At 36.7% G+C, this 13,884-nt stretch overlaps 1 protein-coding gene across 21 annotated transcripts in view; it reads right to left on the bottom strand.

Moving 5' to 3' along the window:
• Positions 1–1,489: 1,489 nt before the first annotated feature.
• CTNND2 (catenin delta 2) overlaps positions 1,490–13,884 on the bottom strand; it is a 693,808-nt gene continuing 681,413 nt past the window's right edge. For 19 of the 21 annotated variants that reach the window (XM_086897815.1, XM_086897796.1, XM_086897780.1 and 16 more), the window contains 3 exons: positions 11,090–11,221; positions 4,018–4,091; positions 1,490–2,660 (listed from right to left, as the gene is read on the bottom strand). In XM_086897815.1, coding sequence (XP_086753941.1) covers positions 2,400–2,660; positions 4,018–4,091; positions 11,090–11,221 — 467 coding nt within the window. In that variant the 3' untranslated portion in view covers positions 1,490–2,399. Of the gene's footprint in view, positions 2,661–4,017; positions 4,092–7,143; positions 7,222–9,331; positions 9,496–9,951; positions 10,290–11,089; positions 11,222–13,884 lie in introns of those variants that run through there. The other 2 variants (XM_086897865.1, XR_015289263.1) reach the window with 2 other exon arrangements.

Here is a 13,884-nt window from a genome sequence, read left to right on the forward strand (position 1 = left end):
ACTTTGAACAGAACGATGCATTCCCCTCAGCCTGTTGGCAAACCTGCACCTGGAGAGCTGCACCAGCCTGCTGTTTGTCAGGCAGTCCAGAAGAACTTCCAGTTGTGAGTGACATTCTTTATTAAAAAAAAGTTTTTATACTGAAAATGTGCTTTGTTCAAAAGAGCACTGCAAATGTCACTTATTAAAATCAATGTAATAAATAAAATATAAACAACCTGTGTCCAAAACTATGAATAGTATTTTTATCTACCTCACTATACATCTGGCCCACTGTGCCCCTCCCACCCACCCTTTCTGAAATTTTTTAAAAATTTTTTTGCATGCTATTTTTTTCCCCATTTACTACAAAGAGCAAAGGTTACATATCATACACTGGGAAAAACTGCCAAAAAGATTAAACTATAGTCCTAGATTGCCAATAAACCAATTCTACATCACAAAACCTGCCTGCATGAACTATTTGGGCTGCATCCTATAGAGCAGGTGATGACTTGTGAGAGACTTCTCCCCCTGTGCACAGCCAGAGGTGCGCCAGGTGATGTTAAAACTATTACAGTGACTAAGCACAGAAATGTTTGCAACCTAAACCAAATTCCTCATTGGCAATTTAAGCAATTTACAACTACTCCATTAGTGGTGGGTCTTATGCTCTGAAAACTGTATGCTGAACTGTTTGTTGCCTCAATCACAGAAATGAGGAGATGCTTCTTTCTTTTCCTTCCAGCATGATAAAAAGCTAAGATGAATACACCAGCTCTTCTGGCCTCCTAGCCTATGTAGCTGTTCTTTTCTTTTAAAATTTAAAAAAAAAGCAACAAACAACAAAATTCTCGGTCCCTTGAAATTTTTAGAATTTCACTTTAAATGCACAGAAATGGTCTTTATTTTCATATTTGAGGAATGTGTTCTGGATGTTGAGTTTTATTTTTGGTATGGGTTAAAATAAATGATTGTCCTAATGGTTCAAGAATTGGACCCTTCTGTAGTCTACAGAGTATGGAGAGTCCAGATTAAAGTCTGATGGGTCTTAGTTTTTTAGTACCTCAGGGAGATGGCAAGATCAAACTCTGCCTTCCTTGAGCACTTACTGGTTGGTGGCTGGAGAGTAGTGAAATTTCCACAAGAGGAGATCAAAAGATGCTGTTTTAAAGAAAATGGCACTTAAGGGCGATGGAGTTGGTGATAAAAAAATCAGCTACCCCTTCTTTTGTGAGCATGTGGCCTAGCAATGTTGAATTGCTATTGATGGTTACGGAAGTGAGTAAGAGAAAGCACATACTGGAGTTTCCACTGTTTAAAAGAACAGAAAATCAAACAAAAATTGAAGCTTAACAAGGAGAACATTGGATGAAAAGAAGTCTTACGGCACACAAACACACACACACTCAAACACACGCACACGGAATACTATGCATACGTGGACACACACGAGTAAGAATGTGTATTTGTATGGTAGGTTCTTGGAAATAGACATTCTTAGCAAATATGGATGACAGATCAATTGTAATTTATTTTCTTTTAACACTGTATCATCATAAAGAAAACTGGTATAAATGAAAAAAATCTATTTCAAATATCTACATCTAAAATTTTAGGCAGTGAAAAAGCACTTCGTTTACAAGGAGTGTGGAATGATGAATGTTAATTGTCAGAAACTGCTGAATGCCTTTTGTTTTAGTTGCCACAAACAAATTCACATATCAGAACAAACAATACTGCTAAATATTCCTTTTTTTTGATTTTTTTTTTTGATTTTTTTTTTGTTAAAATGCACTGGGGAAAAGAAAACAAAAAACTGGAAATTCATACATCTTTCAAAATTTGAAATTGAAGCAATATTTAGAACCATATATGAAGAAACACTTTGGCATTGGTGTAATATACACAATGCACCTTTTTTTATCTGTAATGTACATCAAATACTTTACAACAATGCATTAACAAAAGGCAAGAAACATCTTGCTGTACAGAGGAAACCCCAAATGCAACTTGAAGCCTAGATTCACGATGAATGAGGATATTAAACAAAGTGTGAGAAGCTGTTCCCCATAAAGTATGTACGCTGCTCAGTAACTTGTGCTTAACTCTTGACCCAGATCCACTGTCATGTTCTTCCTCCTTCCTTCAGCCACATTCATTATACAGCACTAAACTTTAGACTCTACAGGCCTCACACTGTAAAATATATATATGTATATATATATTTCTTTCTAATTAATCCCAGGTTTAGCTTTCATATCTTTTAGCCTTCTAAAAAAATCTCCTAATTTTTCCCATACTGGTTATCTGTGTCTTCCTATGGAACAGACTTTAACAAACTAAATTTGCAGGAAAAAAATGTCTCGTGGTATGCATGCACATGCACAGTTCCTGGAGCTTTTGTATCTGCCCAAGTCTCAAACCCAGGAGTCGGGAGAGGCTGGATAGTGGCTTGTTTCATAGTTAAGTTCACTATAGGGACGAGCAGCTGAGTAGAAGTCGACATAGTTGCCAGTTGACTTTAGTCCCAGGTGCATGTTGTATTCACTTGCAGGTGGACGATGATGCACTTGGTCCTCAAAGAAGGACTCGTCATAGTTTCTTGTTGAATTCTGAAATGGCTGATATGGTTCATAATCTTTTCTGCTGGGCTCCTGTGGAACTGGCTGTGCTGAAACCTGAAAGATAACAATACCCATAGCTTGTTAGATACAACTTATTGTAGGCAACAGGATGGAAGGAGCAAATCTCACTTATGTTTCTTGTGCTAAAAATACAAAATTGTGCATTACCTTAACTTCTGCTCAAAGCACTGCTTTAACGCTGAATTAATTCCACAGCTCTGCCTTGTAATTTTATTTCTTTACATTTATTTAATAGTGTTATTATTATAAAATATATTTATTATTTAATATTACTGCTGCAAAAGATGCTGGTTTATGTCAAAAGTAGTTCATACAGCATGGCTTACACTTCACTTTCATAACTACAATGTGTGTAACTTGCAGCTGTATAATGCAAATATTGGTGACCAAAACTCAGCCTTAAAGAATTTGAATGTAATCAATTTACATTCCAAAGATGCTAAACATTTTGCAGCTGCTTTTGACTGAAGTGAGATTTAGCGGAAGAAGTAACACCATATCCTTAAAAACCATTTACAGTCTTCAGGGCACTGACATGAGAAAAGTGCCCTAAAATGGGTTCTGCTACTGTTAAGCAGAAGCATCTTCTTAACACCTCCTCAACATTTCATATTGACAATGTTGTGTTGTTGGTACATTCCAGCTAGTTACCTTGAAGCTGGAAACTTTATGATAAGCAGAAAAAAATTTTCTAACCAAAGGTTGCCATACTTGTTTTTTTAGACATCCCTAGTGAATCTCTGATTTTAGAATTGGTACATTATTGAAATCTGAAATGTATAAACACATGCTGACTATCCTAGAAGACTATCTCCCAATTCATGCCACCTCTGTAATTTTGGGCAGACTTAGTGACTGCAAAATGATGTAACCTGTCATTCCTCACATGGTTATCACTGGGAATACTGATGCTCAGACACCAATGTGGGAACACTTTGTGGATCCCGCTGCTCTGCATGTTAGTAATGTTTTCCCTCAAGATGGCAGGAACAGTCACACTGCTATGGCCCAAACTATGTGATATTTGTTCAAAACAAGTATCTGTATGGAACACTATGCAGGGATTGAAAAAGGCTGCTTAAGTTCACTACTTTTAGCAGTCCCACAAGTGATCTTACAAGTTTGGGCCCGATATTAGAACTGCACAAAGGAGCATAACTACCCTAGTTTCTATTTCTAGAACTTCTATCAAGGTGTAACTGACCTTCAGGACCTCATTTCATTTCCCATATTCAAACACAGGTGTTTAATTTGGACATAGTAAAATGTTACAGGAAACAATCTGTTTGTGATATTTTAAAATTTCTGGTATTTTTCTTTCATTTCCATATAAGATGTTGCACCAGTCTTTTGCCATCTGGAACACTAACATTTTAGTCTCTGTACTTACCTGGTTATGTTTGGTATCTTCAGCAGGCGCACCATACGAATTCCTGTAAAAAGTTGAGATTCCAGTGTTCTGAGCTGCAGAGAGAGAAAAGGAAGGAAAAAGCAGGTTTACCAAACATACCTCTTTGGCCTCAAAGTGAATTCTTCATTAAATACATCATACTAAGCCTGTTCCCCACACACCAAAATCTTTAAAAGCATCTGCTGACTTTTCCTCCCACTGAATGGTCATCATCTTTGCTTTGGTGTACATACATCTCTTTGGTATTCATTTATTAATGGTAACAGGCTCCACGTCATGTTCATAACAATCTTGTGCACTTCTTATATGCATCAACAAAATAATTTCATATAAAGCTAGCATTCAATAATAAATTTCAGGTTATAGTTTGGCTTATGTAACACATACAACAAACAGCAGTTGTAAATATTGAGATTAAGAAACATTTCAGTTCTTTCACTTCAGTAGGGCAATGTGGACTATTAATCCTACAATTTTATCATGAAATTACTCAAGCATAAAGTGACTACATATAAGTGACAAGTTATGCAATAAGTAGTATGTAGTTATACTGAAAAGGTCTGGCCAAGATAGTCTAAAATCCACAACTGCTGTCAGTGTTGTCACTTTCTTCTCAGATGTCCTACTACTCAAATGCACAGACAAAACTGAGCTAGGAGTTTTGAAACTGGAAGTATTTCTAAAGAGGATGATAAATATACAGTCTTGCAAAAATTTATTTCCAAACCTGTCCCAAAAAACCCTAAATGAAAACCAAAGGATTTTCCTTGCAAAGCTGACTTCACTGATTCCTCTGATTTGGCAATGTAGCTGAAGCTTAGTCTGCTGATAAGACTTGAAAGACTGTAGTTACTTCTCATATTTGAAAGACTATGAAGGTAGCATTTTATGTGGCTACTGCACACTTCTCATTCATTATTAACTTTCCAGACACTCTAACCAATGATTGAATGGTTTTATGGGGACTCTTAATATAAAAGAACAGGCCTGAAAGTAAAAATTAAGTAGTTATAAATCAGCGCCATCAGTGGAACTGAAACATGGCCCGCAACTCCTCTCAGGTCTGTGTGTAACCATATAAAACCTGGAGGCACCAAGAATGGCTTTTAGTACCTTTGCAGCTCAAAACTTGTGATGGCAAGCACTGAGCATCAGAGCTGAAAGCTGGATATGAGATCCATGCTAGTCATATCACTAGGAAGAACCATATTACTGAAGATGTAAGCACTCTTTCTTCCTTTGGCAATATGCAAGCATGGACCTCTGCATGTAAAACTTCCACTACCTTCCCCCCACCACTACATCCCTTCTGGAGAAAGCAATGGCATGGCCTTCAGCCAAAGCTGACTGGAATATATAATTTCGGATCTTCACATCTGCCATGGGTTCCATGCTGAGGGTGTAATTTTTGTCAGTTTGATGCACTGCTCCATGATGCTGCTTTATAGATCTCAGATGGCCTTTCTTAAAGATCTGCACCATATTTGTGGAAACGGGATAAAGACAGGGCTTATATAGTGGCTTGATGAGCTCTAACAGCTGAAAAAAGAGACTTTTCACTTCAAAACAATTAACGGATATGGGTGAAACCCTTCTTGATCCTTGAAGAGCTGGATGCAATAACTAAGAAAGTGCAGAGTCCCGTGTGGGAGATGGAGAAGAGCCCTGGTGATCTTGAAGTACAGCATGACCCATTTTTTTTAAGGTGGTAATAATACGAACTCTAGTGACAGATGCTGGTTGGGCTCTTCCAGTGGTAGATACTCTTAATTCTACCTGTATGCCAATAGGCCATAACAGAGAAACAGCTGAAATGATGGAGAGTACTGCTTGAGAAGTGCTTTTTTTGGTTGTCAATGTCAATGCCAAAGTTGATCTGCAAAGTTGAATGCAAGAGTTGATCTGCAGAGGTTCTCTGCATTTAGGTTATATTTTGTCACTTAAGGGATTTTTGAGACTTGACTGTTATTTCAGTGCATTTCTTTATATTCCAACTGCAGCCTCTGCTGTAGTCTTTAAAGATACTTCTCCTGATGAGTCTTTAGTACTAGAGAAGTTTGCATCAACATTGCTGTTTATTGTGCATCCCATGACAACATGACTCTCAGTAGTACAGTTGCCAGATCTTTCCTTGATATCATCTTTTTAATGCTGTTCTTCCAATTTTCTTGCCTGTCCCACAAAATGCCAGAAGTTTTGTTATTCAAATTCTTCTTCTCAAGATCTAAAGAAACTCAAGAAGTGTTTCAGATATCCATTTTGCAAAGTCCTAGTTCTTGAAAAAACATTAAAGTGACATTCAGTGTATTGGACTGTCATAGATAGAGGAAGAACTTGTAACCATTTTGTTTCTTATTAATATATGTGCCAAGATAAGTGGGTTTTAAGTTTCATGCATGCAAATTTCTAGTCCGACATGACTGAACATACTAAGTTCAGACAAGTCAATGCTGTTCATGGTTGTTTAATGTCAAGAGTCAAAGACTGGTGCAAGGTGCAACATCCGAGGGTATTATGAAGAATAGCAAACCAGACACATGCTAATTTGTATTTTGTTCCTTCAGGCAATCAGACATTAGAGGGAGGTCATGACCTTTCCATACTGATAAATAAAAACACATGTGGTCCATACGCGCTGCCATTATCCATGACTATTATAAACCTATAAATAGTTCAGAGTTGGTGTGTAGCTGTCCAGTGCACTACTGTGACATTTGCACTGATGTGCTCACAAATGTCACATACCAGATTGAAGTCTTATGGTCTCTCCGCAACACAATACATACTCCGCAATGGAAAATGGATAGTTTCAGCTGATGGAAATAGTTGCAAGCTCTGTGTTGCTGATTTTACTGCAGTGATGGGGATACAAATTCAAAAGTTTAAAATGAAAAACAAAACACAAAACCCCTCAAACCCTTAGTAATCTTTTTTTAAAGCAATAAAAAACAATGGGACATAAAATGCTTGAAAAAAAATGCTAGGAGTTAAAGAATAAGAAATCGTGGCTTAGGCTAGCTTGGAGGTTGAGTTAATAATGATTCTGGAGGAAATATAAGTCAAGCAATGTAGCTGCTAGCAATAAATGCAGCCCTGTTCCAGTACCTGCTTCTGAACATGCAGGTGGTATCCCTGAGAATTCAATGCCCACTCTGCCATGATTCAGTGAGCAGTTGACTCTTGCTGTCCAAAAAGCAGAGGACAAATATAAAAGAAAGGAGATGAGCTAGATGAATGGACAGATATTGTGTGGTTAATATATATTTTTTCTTGATAATACTGTATATGTACCATCATAAAACTGTAAAACAAATAGAAAGATAAAATAAAACAAAACAAAACAAAACAAAACAAAACAAAACAAAATAAAATAAAATAAAATAAAATAAAATAAAATAAAATAAAATAAAATGGCAAGAGAAGAGAAAGGAGTAAATGCAGTAAGAGACATATTTCTGTAGCCACATTTCTTCACAGAGATGTGAGAACTAGCTGAAAATTAAATTATTAGAGCAGTGATCACTGTTTGTGTTTATGTGCATATTTTATGCAGCCTCTAAACATCAGTACATGATAATACCGAAGAGGCACTTTCTGGCAAGCAAAATTGTGAGCATTCTAAAATGAATACTATGATCAACCTGCAGTACTTTGTGATTCAATTATATAAAGAACATTATAGAAAAACACCTTTCTTTCTCCCTTCTGTTCAGTCTTCAAAGTGATACTGGTTAAAAAAAGTCACAGCATTCCCCATAGCTGTTTTCTTTTAAGATGACAAAAATCAAAAATTATGTTACTCAGTGGTTTACATGACAAAGATGCCATCGACCAAATTCATCCCCATATATCCCAGTCACTTAATCAGTGGTTTAACATTCTGTTTTCAGATCTTGGAAGTACTTATTCTGAACACATTTACAGACACTTTGGAATAACAAGATGCAAGTTGCCGTCAGAAACACAAAATGATAATAAGAAAGGGCAACTCTGCTGGAAGGTAGTCATTCTCATCTGGTATCGCACAAACTGCTTTTTCTGCTACAAGCAGCAGGTCTCCATTTAAAAAAAATTAGTTCAAGACAGTAAAGGAAAATGCTTCCATACATCACAAATCTGAGGTAGCAGAGATCATTACCTGTCACTACCACTCCCACCTTCTTGCACAGTGAAAAATGAGATAAGGGTGTGAGAAAAGATTACAGAGCATTATAGTTTCTGAAAGTAGTAGTAATCATATTAATGATAATGACAATAACAGAAATAATAATAAGCCCAAGCACCTGTAACATCTGATGGTGTTTTATTTGTGTTCTGAATATGCAGGGACTTGCCAGTAAGTTTAAATAACAAAAATATTCACGACTGATTCTTTACAACCAAAGGAAAAAATAAATTATTCAGAAGGTTTTTTTCTGCTGCTGGAAGAGAAGACACTTTCTGTAGACTATGATTTACATATTAGTTCAGTGAGGGAACTAAAAAAGTAAAAGAAACCTTAAAGAAGGAGTCCCATGATGGTACACAGGAACCTTATCTGCCCTGTTCTGAAGGAAAGCACCATAAATACCATCACATGCACTTACAGTTCCCATTTTCCTAAACTGAATATAATAGTTTTTGTCTTAAAAATACACTTTAGGTGACAAAATTTTATTATTGGTTATTATTTTCTACAGAAAAGAGAAAATGGGCAGTAAATATAAAAGGCATCATAAACCTGTGAAGAAGGCAATGAGAACTTTGGTACAGTGCCTCTATTTTTTTAGCTATCCTCATGAAATCAATGTAAGTTATCATCTTCAGCCAAACTATTTACTTCATAGATGCTCCATTTTCCCCAGAGGTTTCCTGAAAGATCCTCAGGATGGCAGGAAGCCAACACTCCTACTTTGAAAAGCCACCAAAAAACCTTAATTTCATTCCCAGCCCATAGGTCATAAAATTTTTCAACTATAAACTGAGAAGAGCTTTGGAGAAGAGCATGGAGACAGTCATGGATAAATTGGGACTACAGCTGTGGCCCTATGCTTTGTGTAAAATCCGTAAGCCAAAGAAAGCTTTGTGTAATACATCAGCTTGGCACAAAAGTAGAAGAGCAGATCAAAATATGTGTACGCCATGTAGAACCTGAGAAAACATTCATGTAAGTCCCATCCACGTGGATGTATCAGCTGCAATGCACTGTTTGATGCACAAAACGAAATGCAGGCATCACAAGAAACTTGCTACATGAACTTGTATTGGGCCACTCAAGTTAAGTCAAAATGCCTCACAAAATCACAAATACCGATTTTGTATTTTTTTTTAAAAAATATTTATTATTTAATAAGCTACAAATAAGTTACACAAATTCCATGTTGAACACTGACAAGCAAAACTCCTTCTATCATTTTCTTTTGTTCTTATAATGGTGCTTAATTTGAGCTCAGACCAAATGTGCAGAGATTTGGTGATCTGAAAGAGAGAAAGTTACTTGTTAATTCCATATTTATTTGTGCATTGCTCATGCAATATTATGAAATATTACACTTCTTCATCTGAATTTTTTGATTTTTTTTCCCTCACTGAGATCAGGAGCTTGAAAGACAGTTGATAGCTGAGCATGATTCTAAGAGTTTCAAGTTTCCTTACTAAAAGCCCACCCAAATAATCAATAGTAATAGACAAAATATAAGACAATATTAGAGGAAAACACAATGTAAAAATCAAAGTCAAAATGATACTGCTTTTTCCTTTTCAGCCTGATGCTCTTACTCCTGAGATTCACTCTTTATGGGTCCTTGAGAAATGGCTGAAAAAACTTCAGTCCTGTCCTTCACAATCAGCCAAGTAAGGGCCACTGAATTGTTATAGAAAACCACCTCATGCAGTGACTATGAAACACTCAAAACATTACACAAAATGCAGTACCTTGACTGAATCTTCTGCACTCTCCAGCAGTATGCCACAGAAGTCAATCCGGACACTCCTAATTTCTGTGGTTTCCAAATACTCTTGACTGTCATTCTTCTTTTCAGATTTTCACCTTCAGGCTAATTAACATTCTATATTGCATTTACACACAAGTTCCAAGGCTGGTCTTTAGGTTTTGATTGCATAATCATATATAACATAGTAGATAACAGCGTATCTTCATATCCACAATATAGGATATGAAAGAAGTAAGATCCATCTTGAAAGATGGATCTTATTGATGCTGAGTCACCACGTTCTTGGCAAGCAATCCATTCTGCCTCTGACCAAGACCTCTGCAGAGAACATGAGAGAAGGTAACAGGTGTTCAGACTTCTTACTGTGATTTTTTTGCCTGCTCTGAGGCAGCATTTGGAGAAGAGGAGACTGTGATGCTTGGCACTATATAAATGTGACAAAAAGTTCAATAATGGTTATAATATAAGCCTGTACAATGGTGATGGAGACCAACATTTATTTTGCAAGAGAATTCATGAAGAGATACAGCATTGGGAAAAGCACTCAAAATTTCCTAATTACTGAAAGGCTAAGAGATTAATGAGCTCACTGGAGAAGAGAGGCCTTCAAAGAAACCTGCAACAGATGCCACAACATACAGAGAAAATCACTGCATTTAAATCAGCCCAGCTGAGAAAGCAATATGGATAGACTTTACAAAGAGCCAAAAATTTCCCGTGAATACTGACATACAAAATAAGTTAACTGATCCTGGAGAGCATTCCCTGCAAAAGACAGATGTTAGGGATCATTGCACATGCTCAAATATACCAGTTAATTCAAAGTGATCAACCAACTTCCTTCTGAAATGAAAAAAACCTGCAACATTGAAAAAGACATACAAAATTGGATTCAGAGCCTTTCTTCTGTGAAGAGCCATGGTGTTCACATATCATTTTCACATAGGGTTGTATTCATTCAAATTTATCTTCAGTTGTATTTCTCAAGGTGGCTAAAACTTGGGAATTAATCAAAGCAGGTTGACTTTTTTCCACAGTGCAGCAAGCCCAGCCAATCCTATAAAATCAGTGTTCTATCACAGCTGATTTTTATATATGCTATGCGAACAAAATCTCACCTGTCATGGTGTCTTTCCTAGAAGTGTGTTCTCCCTTACTTCCATGGTAAGTAGCATTAGTTCCAGTTGACTCATAGTCTGTTTTTCTTTCTTTTAGGCTGATCATTTCCCGAGGTGAGGCTGGGGCACTTGCTAGATAACAAAAATGGATTATTATTTTTTTATCATATATGACTGAATGTAGGGTCTAACTCTTGAGTAAGCATTTCAGTAAAGTCCTTATCTGTTAGTTTTCTAATATTAAGCTGATTGAAGAAACACTACCATATCATGGAGGAAGAGATGCTGTTATTTCAAGAGCAAGGCAAATGTATTTATTGGACAATCAACTGCAAACATAATTTTATTTCTGAATGTCAAATTTCTTTTTACACACTTCCCTGCCTCCACCCAGGTAACTGATATATAAAAAGAAGCTCAAAAGCATTAACAACGTCTTTGTTCAAAAACAAGGAAAAGAAAGCAATTTAAAAATGTAATACAAACTCTCTGTGAAGCTTGGCCTTGAGACATATCTTCCAGCATCTCTAAACTATGTTACATTTTTTACTTAAGAAATAGTGAAGTACTTGCACTCAGCTATGGAGAAGGGAAGCACAAGTGATGATGAATTCTGCTTTGCTTGGTTTTGCGGGCCCTGGCCTCTGAATTTACAGAGCAAATGTGGAACAGATGTTCTTTCTTATGAAGCCATTAGAATTGGGGATTGCTTTTAAACTGTTTGTCAATAGTGATGTAAATCTAAAGCTGATAATCCCACAGCTATAAAGAAACATGACAGTTAAGCTACCAGATCAGCTAATGGCAGCTTGAGTCTAATGGGGAGCAGGCCAGAATGCAAACCTTGAAAAAGATGCTAGCAGAAAGACACATTTTGTTTCACATACTCTGGTAATGGTTATAAGCACTCTGGTGTTTTGAACAAAATTGACCAATATACATAAAATCATCTCTCTCTGTTCCCTGTGGGAATTCCCTTGCTCTTCCCAAGAGAGGAAATCTACCTTCTGGCAAGTGAGTTAAAATGCAGAAGCACCCTCTCTCAGAGTTTTTATTGGAAGCAAAGGTGGAGACTTTGGTAAACTGAAAATTGATATAATGTTTTTCTGCTCTATTTCTTAAAGGACACAGAAAAGAAGAATACAGAGCCCTCTATAGTTTGAGACTGTTATCACCCAGTCCTAGGGATGGATGGGATGGTGTGAGTTCATTTACTTCAACTCTTTACCCCAAGGTAGGATCCAGTATACCAACATAGTTCTGGACAGATTTTAATCTGGAACTAAAGATCTCTAATGACAGGGATCACGTAACTGTTCCAAGCAGTCCGTTCCAGTGCTTTCTTTCCCCACTGCTAGGAAATGTTCCCTGATGTCTAGTCTGACTCCTCACTGCTCATTATTTCCATTTGTCTGCTATGAAAACAGAAAAAGCTCACTCCATTTCTCTTCACAGCTGGCTGTTACATGCTTGAAGACTTGGTGTGTACCCCTTTTCATGTCTCTTTTACTTGAGTTAGACAATTACAGTCCATTCAGCATATTCTCATATCTTAATTTTTCCACCTTCCAATTCATGTGTGCAACTGACAAAAATTCACAGATAATTTCTAAAGAACTTTCATCTAGTCAGACATTCTCCTCATAAATTATTTTTAAAGGATAGGTTATTTTTTTTCCCTTTGAATATTACCTTAAATTTCTCAGGATCACTTTGAGTTTCAGTAATGCCCTTCAAAGAACATGAGTTTCTCCCAGGTTTATGTCACCCACAAAGGTAATAGGTAACTTTGGCGTATTACCTGGGTCCCAGGTAATTACTGAAACCACTGAAGAGTACTGGACCCAGGCTAGGCTCTAAGCACAGCATTCTGCCACTTTGGCAATAAACAATGCCCTTCCCTTGTGAATGGCTTTCAGTAAGTTTTTTATTTATACAACACAGGATGTTTTCTGAGCTGTTGGCTAGCATTTCTTAAGCTTGTCCATAAAAATGTTGTGTGAAAGAGTCTTACTGATCATAGTACTTACTGAATTTTATTTCTGCAAAGTGCTTCGAATATGTTGCAACAGGAATTCAGATGGATTTAATAAGACAATTTGTATTGAATCAATGTTTACATTTGATATGGATACTACCAGACACACAGCAACTTACATTGTTACATAGAAAGATACTCTCAGAGTTAAGTAACATCTTATGTTCCTACTACCTTTGAGCTGCTCAGGTTCTGATTATTTTTTCCAGCAATTTTCTACACTGACATTGAGCTGACTGGTATATAATGACATGTGCTCTACAGCTACTGTTATTTGTGTTTTTCCAGTCTTATGATAACTGATGAGGGCAGTAAAATTTCATCCGAAATTTAGAGTAACAGAAGTGAGAAGATGGTTCTGGCAAGAAAGAGAACTAGGATTTCAGGGCCAGACATTTCAAGTACCTTGCAATTACAGTCAAGATGAGATTTTAGAGAAGAAAAAAAAGGAACAAGAGCCCTTTATGGACTTGTGTAACGGCAGATTTTAAAAACAGAATATCAGCTCTCACTGCACTTCTGGTTACATTTTCACATCTCCTCAGTTGTGGTTCTGTAAGACTAAGATGCAGCTTTTAGATAATTAACAAATTTCATTGGGAATGGCTTTACCGAATGAAGGTGTGTTCTACCTTGGAATAAAATGATGGAAAGATTACCTGATTTCTAGATAGAAAAATTAATTTGCACTACGTCATTAGTTAAGTTGTATGACATGCGTCATACGTTAGTTGTTATTTACATTACTTCATTGTGC

The sequence above is a fragment of the Cyanistes caeruleus genome, chromosome 1 (genome assembly GCF_971803275.1).
Source record: "Cyanistes caeruleus chromosome 1, bCyaCae1.hap1.1, whole genome shotgun sequence".
In the NCBI taxonomy this organism is placed as follows: Eukaryota; Metazoa; Chordata; class Aves; order Passeriformes; family Paridae; genus Cyanistes; species Cyanistes caeruleus.